This window comes from Poecilia formosa, unplaced genomic scaffold (assembly GCF_000485575.1).
Source record: "Poecilia formosa unplaced genomic scaffold, Poecilia_formosa-5.1.2 Scaffold193, whole genome shotgun sequence".
Taxonomy (NCBI): Eukaryota; Metazoa; Chordata; class Actinopteri; order Cyprinodontiformes; family Poeciliidae; genus Poecilia; species Poecilia formosa.
Window position 1 is genome coordinate 9,925 of NW_006800132.1, and position 9,413 is coordinate 19,337.

General features: G+C 36.9%; 1 protein-coding gene and 1 long non-coding RNA gene across 2 annotated transcripts in view; one reads left to right on the forward strand and one right to left on the reverse strand.

Moving 5' to 3' along the window:
• The first annotated feature begins 1,018 nt into the window (after positions 1–1,018).
• On the forward strand, positions 1,019–4,522 carry LOC103147985 (uncharacterized). Its single transcript, XR_477307.2, has 2 exons — positions 1,019–1,374; positions 3,502–4,522. It is a non-coding gene; the product is annotated as an uncharacterized LOC103147985 (long non-coding RNA).
• Positions 4,523–4,530: 8 nt separating this feature from the next.
• LOC103148009 (vascular cell adhesion protein 1-like) overlaps positions 4,531–9,413 on the reverse strand; it is a 12,853-nt gene continuing 7,970 nt past the window's right edge. Inside the window, exons 4-9 of the mRNA XM_016678898.1 lie at positions 7,373–7,375; positions 5,732–6,031; positions 5,382–5,657; positions 5,209–5,275; positions 4,850–4,889; positions 4,531–4,770 (exon numbers count right to left, since the gene is read on the reverse strand). Of these exons, the coding sequence (XP_016534384.1) occupies positions 4,531–4,770; positions 4,850–4,889; positions 5,209–5,275; positions 5,382–5,657; positions 5,732–6,031; positions 7,373–7,375 (926 nt within the window). The remainder of the gene's footprint in view (positions 4,771–4,849; positions 4,890–5,208; positions 5,276–5,381; positions 5,658–5,731; positions 6,032–7,372; positions 7,376–9,413) is intronic.

The following is a 9,413-nucleotide window of genomic DNA, read 5'->3' on the forward strand; positions in this document are numbered from 1 at the left end:
TGGGGAGGTGATTACTATGTACAGGATCAGGTGAGTCTAATTAACAAAATGCATGACAGATGATGGGGCGCATGAACATGTGGAGATGAGATAAAATGACTAAATGCCTGAAGGTGTAGAAGTCAGTTTCAATTTACTGCAGTCATATGCTCTTGGTTTTATATTTTAAAATAAAAACAAGAAATGGTTTTAAACACAATCTAGATAAATCTTAATTTCTTTTATTTTTTTTGACACTTCAGGCTACTTTTTTGGTTTATCCTTTTTATTCTCCTAAGCTGTTGAACTGGCAGTATTTTATTTATTTATTTATTGCTGCATAATCTGCATAATACAACAGCTTTGGTCTTTTAGAAATCATTATTATTTATTCTGGCATGGCAGAGGAGTGACATGACCATCATTTCTCTGTCCTGCCTCAACATTGACAGGTTGGTCTTAGTAACATAACTCTTCACTGTCAGTTTGTTTTACATTTTATTTAAACACACTTTAATGTTAGGGCTATGCTGTAGCTCAACTTTAGAAAGTTTTTTCCCCCCCAATTGCTTTACAGCAGAGGTCTGTAAGGCAGTGCAGCTCATGTAAAACTGGTCAGTTGTCAGAAGAACCCTGTCTTTCTGTAGAAATTCAAAATCTGCCTCTTTAAGTTGTCGGCTGATCAACATAATCACTTTTGATTTGATCACTTTGTAAATTGATTGTATCTGCTCTGTTTTAGACCATTTCTCTCTCCTGCCTGAAATGCACAAATATAAATTTCTTTTCCTTTGTCAGGAACTGGTTGTGAGGTAGACACGGTGAACCCAGGCTGAAGAGAGAGAAGTGATGATTTAATGAGTCACAAATACACAATCCAGGCAGCACAGGTGAGGGAACAGCAACGACCCTCACACTGGTAGCAACTGGTATAAAGGCAAAGACACGTGACACAACAATAGATGAGGATCACAGACACAGGTGGGATTAAATACACAGGGAGTAATCAAGGAAACAGGACACAGCTGGGATCAATCAAGGGGAAAACACGGAGACCTAAATAAACAGAAAACTCAAATCCTCACAGTCTCAACAGTTTAGGGTCATTCAGCTAAACACATTTTTCTCACCACTCAGACCCTTAGCTACTCTTCAGTCTATTAATTTGGGCCAACAGACCGCGTCAGATGCTATACACAAACTGGGTTCAGTTTACATATTTGAGTCGCTGGATTTCAAAGCCAAGTAGGCAAACGGATAAACTGCCAGAGACCAGGAGAGTAGGCAAAACCTTGAGGTGGAGGTGAAATGGAGAAGGCGGATAAAGGAGAGTGATGCCTTTTTAATGGAGGAATCTTTCTGGCATACGATGAAGAACGCGCGGCCTATTTGCAGGTAGGACATAAAAATAAATACGCTGGCAAAAGGTTTTCATTTGGCAGCATTTAGCTGCTTCTGTTGTTGACAGTATTTCAAGGAAATTGCTGTTTGATTTACTGGAGGGCTAAATTAGGTGAGTGTTTGTGCCAACGGGAAGATTTTAAAAATTAGTGGTCTGTGCTTTTTTTATATATATATATTTGTAAATAATATGTGTATTTGTTCACGTGAGGGAGACCAAGAAAGCTGATTAAAGTTATGTGACCTAGCAAAGAGAAGAAGGGGGGAAAAAAAGTCAGTAAAGTCAAAGGTCCTTTGAGTAGATTTAAACATCCTGTTGAATGTGAGAGCGGCCACCGAGAGACGGATGTTGTCACGGCGATGCTAGCTGGTGTCCAGAGCTTCACAGTCTGTGATATACTGAAGCTATAGATCATCACATATGGATGTATCTATCTATATATGGATGGATGGACCACGATAAGCCAAGATTTATCAGCATTTGTGAGCTGCATGCCGCAAAATAGGATATGATCCGAGTCTTCCTCCTCTCTCCTAACATCGCTGAATACTAAAACGCAGCTGATATAAAGTCTGGAAAGACGAATCATTTCTGTTTTGAAAGAGAACTGCAACATGGGTGACATCTCTCCCGGGCCCGGAGGGAAACTCATTTTAGCTGCTATTGAGATACTGCAAGCAATCTGTAACCAGAAGAGGAAACGACACAGCTGCAGTGTGTGGCTGATGAGGAGTAAGGAGGGGGGACAGCATCATTTAGTGACACATAGGCTATCTAAATTTAGCCCACCTACTCAAAATGCAGTCTTGACATGAAAACAGATGCAATCATGTCCTTTTGTCAAATGTGGTGGATTCTTCTCGCCGGTGGCGAGTAAGACCAACACAACGAGAAAAGAAGTATTTCTGGACTGTCTCTTTAAATACAGTGCAGTTTACAGTAATATATTCCCTTATGAGAGCCATTAAGACGGAGTTGGGGTTGAAGCTGACATTTAGAAGAGCAAACTCCCTGACTGCTTTTGATCTTAAGGCATTTGCCTGGGTGGCATGACAAACAAAGGTCTCCCCCACTCTTAATGAAATGTCAAACCATTAGCAGAAAAATGCCAGAGTTTACCGTGTTGGATCGGCTCCTTTCACAACACTCTCAACACGTATGTTTGAAGCCCATGTTGATCTTTACATGTTATTTTTGCAGAAAAAAAATGAGAGGAGAGCAACAAGCCAGTCTGTAAAAAAAAAAAAAAAAAAAAACCTATACATATGTGTGGTTGTAATATTTAGCAGATGAAATACCAAAAATCTGATCAGATAATTGGCCTTGAGGGCAGAAAATAATGACGGTTGATGAATCTTGTGACAAATCCTAATTCAGTTTGACTCAGAGTCAAACAGCTGCAGGGACTTTTGGAACAAAAAAGGCTTGAAAGCATTATGCAGCATTCATCCATTTTCTACACACGCTTATCCTTTCAGAGTCTTTACCGATCCCCAGTGTTCACTGGGTGACACTCTGGACAGGTCCGCAGTCCATCACAGGACAACACAGGGACACACAGGACAAATCATAACGAATGCACAAACTCATTGGCTATTGACAATGGAGGGACTGAGAATATGCTATGGCCATTTTGTTACCTACAGTGATAAAGAGAAGAAAAGAAGAATGCTGGAGAGTTAAACAACATAGAGTCAGTGACACTGTCCATAAGGAGAATAAGTGAAAAATGTCACTGTCAATAAAAGGAAGCCAGCTGGTCACTGAATTCTGTATACAATCATTTTAATGGCATGTAGAGTGGAAGACAAATGTGCTGAGGAAAAAGTTGAACCAGAAACTGCAGCCTACAGAAAACTGAGAGGAAATGCCTATAGGATCTCCACAAGAGTCTAGCAGGCCATATGAAGGCAGAATATAAGCTGTTATTGGATAAAACTACAGACCATAAGGAAAATAGTTAGTCAACTGCGCCACCCAATGGTCAAAAGTTAAAATAACATGTTTTTTGGGGGGGCGGGGGAGGGAAATCAAAATAAATACCTTTTAGCACATGTTTAATAGAGTGTCCATCCAGATATTGAAGTAAATGGCTTCTACTTGTATATCACTTTATCAAGTCCAGAAGACCACAAAGGCTACAGCTGTTCCCCCTTTCACTCACACCTTGATGGAGGCTAGAAGCTACTGGATAACAGCTACAGCTGGCGTGCCGGGGCTCCATCAGGTCCTCTGACCCCCACCTGAAGACAAGGAATCGAACCAGCAACCTGCCGATTGCAAACTCCTTAAGAACACCTTGTGAAAAAATCCACATCAAAATGGAATTTTAAAATGTCATTGTTTAAGCTACAGAAACAAAAAAGTGTTTAGGTTTTAAACTTTTTTTTTATTTTAAAGAATGATAAAAAAATTAAAAAAAAAAAAAACAACTTAAAAATGCACCATAATGCGTTTGCCTTTAGATGGCACCAGAGAGTTAAATCAACATTTGTCCAATCTTTCAGACATGAAACAGAGTTCAGGATGTTATTCTTTGGAGTCAGATGATTTTAGAGCTTCTTTAGTTGAAGCTCTGACAAAACACTGGGACTTTGAGTGTTTACTCACATACCATACAAAATACTAGATATAAACACTAGTCAAATGTCTTTATTTGAAATTTAGGAGGACATAAAAAAACAATAAATTAAAACAAATGACAAATAATCAGAAAATTATCACATCAGAACATTTCAGGATGTTCCCTTTGATTAGTTTGTCAAATTAACAGTAAAAAAAAAAAAGAGCAATGACACATTCTTCTTTTCTTTCAACCAAAACAAGACAAAGGCAGATTGATAACAAATATGTACAATTACAAACTTTTTTTTTTAAACATTTGCTGGTTTATACATATGATGCTTAAGGTGTTGACTGTTTGATTTAAGACTAAAGCTGAATGTTCTTATCATCAAATTCAAAGTCAGCAGATATTAAACTCTCTCTCTCTGTGCTTCCAGTCTTTATTTTGTAACAGCAACTCATGGGTTAAATCTACAACTAATCAGCAGCGACATTGCAAATGTTAAGATTATAAATGTTGCGTTTAAAATGGACAAAACATTTTCTGAGAACAAAAAATAAACAAAATAAAACTCAGAACAAAATTATCTTCTTTTGTTGTTCACTTCAGCATAGAGACCCTCCAGACCGTCAGCAGACACTTTGACCTCTGCGTACAGCGTCTCCTGCTGCTCTCCATCCTGATCGGAGGGGGAGGAAGCTGGGAGGAAGTAGGAAGCTGGGAGGAAGTAGGAAGCTGGGAGGAAGTTCAGCTCTCCATAATAAAGTTCTTCCTCTGTCTTTTCAGCTGTCATTGGAACAGCAGGAGCCTCATTTCTTTCCATCTGTAGAAAGTATATATATTTTAGGTTTTATCTTGATGGTGTTTATTGTACAAAACAAAGAAGCAAAATTTTTGTTCACCTTAGTCTGTTGAGGAGTTGAATGTCTGAACTTGAACAACCTGGAGGACATTAGAGATGTCAGAATGATTCTGGTGCGATTTATGAGACAACAGAAAAATTCAGACTGAGGTAAAGAGTGAAAGCTGATATGAAACATAGATAAGAGGCAAAACATCAAGAAAACGAATGCAAAAGGACAGGAGAAGCTGCAAAAACATTGGTTTGATTGGCAGATTCCAACTTTCACCTGCACATAATTGAAAGTTTCAATTTAGGAGAAAACAATGAATTTTTCCACATTCTTGATTTATAATCAGATCCAGGTGAAATGCCAGTGTTTTTAAACAACTTAAATGCTTTTTATCTATTGATACTCACCAAGCAACAACAGCCATGAGACAAATGAAACAAATACCTCCAGCTACAATGGGCAGCCAGTAAAGAACTGCAGATGTTGGATGTTGGGAAAACACAATAAGTAAATATTCAAACCTGTAATTATAAGAATTAGATTTTTAAACAGAATGGATTTAATTAAGTTAAATATTAACCTATCTCTTTCTCTTCATGACTGATGTCCATGCTGATCAGTTGTGATCTTTGATTCCCCAGATTATTTGTAGCCACACAGTAAAACGTTTCTTCCTTAGTAGCTTTGAAGCTGTAAACCTGCTCCACAGACACATTAAATGTTCCCTCTGTGCTGTTCCTGAACCAGGTAAATCTGGGTGGAGGTTTGGCTCTGCTGGAGCAGCTCAGCTCCACCCAGCTACCTGCTGACACCAAACCTGATGGACTGATGGATGCTGAGGTGTTTCTAGGAGCATCTGAGGAAAATGAGACACATGAACTTTATTGATCACAAACAGCTGAACCATGACCTGCTGACAGGATCACTTACATGAAACACTGAGAGTCACTTCTGTCTCTGCTGTCTTGCTTCCTCCAATCACAGGATATCTGGCAGAACATGTGATGTTGTATCCATCATGTGTGTCGGACAGAGTGATGGTCTCCTGGATTTTAGTTGTAAAGGTTCCATCTGTGTTTTTCTCTGTTTGTCTGAGAGAGTCTTGTTGGAGAGTCCAGGTGAGTTGAGGAGGTGAGTGTGGACAGGGAGTGAAAGCTGAGCAGGTTACAGTGACAGACTGATGCTCCTTCAGGTCAGAGGGAACATTAATGCTGGGACTCTGAGGAGAATCTGGGGTTTCACATCAGATGCACATTTAAAATAATAAATATCGATTTACAGATTATTGTGTATAAAATCAATTAATACAAGTATCGCTATACAATGCTATACTAATTCTATATCCACCTTTTAAAAATGTAGTTTGACTGCATGTATTGGATTTCCTAATCATTATTGTTCGTGCAACACATTTACATATTTACAGAACTGCAGTAAGAGTTAAGATGATTAAGAAAAAAAAGTTTTAACTTTAAAACAATTTTACTTAACAGAGGATTATTACTAAATAAGTCAAACTTTATTTATGAAGCATCTTTCCTGACATTTAATAAAACACATTAATTGATTCTGTCCATAATAAAGCAGGATATATTTTAATTTTACACTAACTTACTGTAGATCTATTAAAATGTTTTTTTATTTTTCTTAAAACATCTAAACTTGACAACATCCTGCCTATTACAGATTTTTCATTAAACATTATTTTCCTTACTGAGAGTTTTGATGTGATTCCCCACAGCTACATCATGATGAATAGCAGAAGATGATAAAGAAAAATAATTTAAATCATCAAAACATTTCTGGACTCAAATCAAACTGTTGAAATTTGGCAGGTTGATTTTTTAATTCCACAGTAAATTTTTAACTTTAGTGTTTTCTTTTAAACCAGAGATAATTTAATTACAAACATAAATATAAATGTCACAAACTTACAAAGTAAAACATCTCTTACCTTTAACCTTTATCTGAAGAGGGTCAGCACAAGCTGTTGCTCTGAACGGTCCGTTCTCAACCCTGAAGAAGTATTTGTCTGTATAACTTTTATTTAAATCAGGAAACAGAGTGGTGCAGTTTTTCTCCCTCAGGTTTCCAGTGATATTCAGTGGATATTTGTTTACTGACCTACTGCTTTTGAAAATAACTACATTTGAATCACTGCTAAAAGCTAAATTATTTTTCATCCAGACTCCAATGATATTTATGCCGTCGTCAAACTGATCTGTTGTTTTAAAACTACATGGGATTTCCAGACAAGATCCACTCAGAGCTTCAATCTCCTTTGGTGCAGTGATGAAGAGGGCTGGTTGTATGTCATGACAGTAGTCAGCAAAAACATCTGTAGAAACAGACAAATGATGAATNTGGAATGAAGAAGACACTCAGTAACATACTGACTATCAGCATGTTCTCACACAGAGCCGCCATCAGACTCTGATTGTCGTCCTTCAAGATCTTCAGTGGAAACATAATGAAAACAGCTGCTTTACTTTGGTGACTTTATTCAAGAAACTCTGAAGCAAAACTATATTTTTACTACATTATCAAATTTATATGATGAAAGAAAATCACCATCTTCAAATAGAGAAGGTTTGGGTTGTTATAAATTAAACACCTTAAACATAAAACTCAAATAAAAGTTGATTTTTGATCATGAAGCTGAGAATGATTCACTGTACAAAGTATGTTAGAAATCATGAAAATTGTAAATATGACAAAAAAGTAGAAAAAACATTAAATAAAACTCACAATCATTAACTTACCAAATGGTCTGCAGTTAAAACAGAAATGCTTTAATTTTTTCTAAATAATAAATTTTTGTTGATCAGCTGCACCTCCGGTTTTCTCACAGAGAATGACACAGAAAACCAGAGTTGATGTTTAAAGATCAGCTCTGAGGAAGAGGAAGTCGATGTTGGCAACATTCTGCAATCATCATATTAACATAATGTTTAACATTTGATTGACGATACACAAATAAAATATTACATCTAATCTTCTCACTTCTAAATGTAGCACATTATTTAATCCAGGTAAATTACACAGTTTTCTTTTGGCATAAAGACACTTACAGATCTCAGAGATGATGTTTGAGTTTATCTTTTCTCAGCATCTTTCACAACCAGACTAACTTCCTCTTCCGCTAAAGAGTTCAGAGGGGGAACTCTTTAGCGTAAAAGATTTTACAAGCTTCTGTAAATGTTTGCAACAGTGTGAATATTGATAGTCAAAGGAATCATTTTCAGTGATACATCATACAGAAACATAACAGGATGTAATATGTATCATGAGTTTCTGATGACATGGCCCACAAACTGGATTGGTTTTGGCCTAAGGACCCGCCGTACTGTAACTCCAGACAATACTGTGGTTGTTGCAACAGTGATGCTGGTCACTTCCTTTGGTAGCAGAGGAAGCCAATCAATAAGATGAGCACGGCAGAAACCATTTCAAGTTATTTTAACTTATTTTTCTTAAAGAATGAAAAGTGATTATATTTTACAAAAAACATATTTACAACTCATAATTTAAAAAAATTATTGGATTCTTTTTTTATTTCCATCTTCCCTCCATCTTTCTGCGGCTCCCATGTCGCCCCCTGGAGGCCACACGAAATGTTACAGTAGCTCTTCCTCCCAACAGCTCTAATACTTCATAACCACTGAGCCCAACAAACTCCATAAGTGTTTAAAACTCTACTGTCATTTGCATATTCCTGTTTGCACAATTTCTCAACTATTTTGTTGTTGTTTTTTAATAACATCTTTTACATTTTTCTTCTCTAAATTAACCAACTCAGCTGCACATAACTTTCAATCTGATTATGCTATTTTTGTAATAACTGCACAGCGTTATCTTTCTTATATTCTAAGTCTGTCTTATTTATACGTTCGTTGTTTAATGTTTGGATATGTTTGTTCCTGCTCACCATGAACCTGCTGTTGTGACACCTGAATTTCCCAACAGTGTCATGTTGTGTAAATTTTTCTTTAACAAAGAGTGAGGAAAAACTGTTTCAAAACCCAAAGAACCAGAGAACGAATATATTCTTAATCAGTATTTATTCGAAGGCTCTACAGCGTTTGACGTCTCTGCTCACTGATGGCAGTAAGGAGAAAGAGCCCTGAGCAAAATAAAACTTACAGTGTTTTAGGAAGGGTTTCATTCCATTCACATAGTTGACAAACTACTTGGTTACAGAACATACAGCAAGCACACATATCTTCTTTCACCAGGGGAGTCAAACACGTCATGGGGTGCATAGAAGAAACAGTCTAATAACTTCATTGTAATACCAGGGCCAGAGAAACTTTCTCATGAGGACGTGTGTCACACAAGAATCATAATACTGTTAAGCATTGATTTAGCTCATAATCATAGTAACACTAAAATATATTCTTTCTGTTCTAATGTCACAATGTTTTCTTTGCTAATAAGATTTTCAGTCTGTTGAATGAAGCTCAGGTGAAAATGATGTCAACATCTGACACATTTTACAGAGTCCAGGCAAAGAACGTCACAGAGAGTGTTGGAAGCTGGCATGAGGAAAGAGCAGAAGACTAAAAAAATATGATAATAAAAATAACTCACATTACTTTTCAAATATCACCAT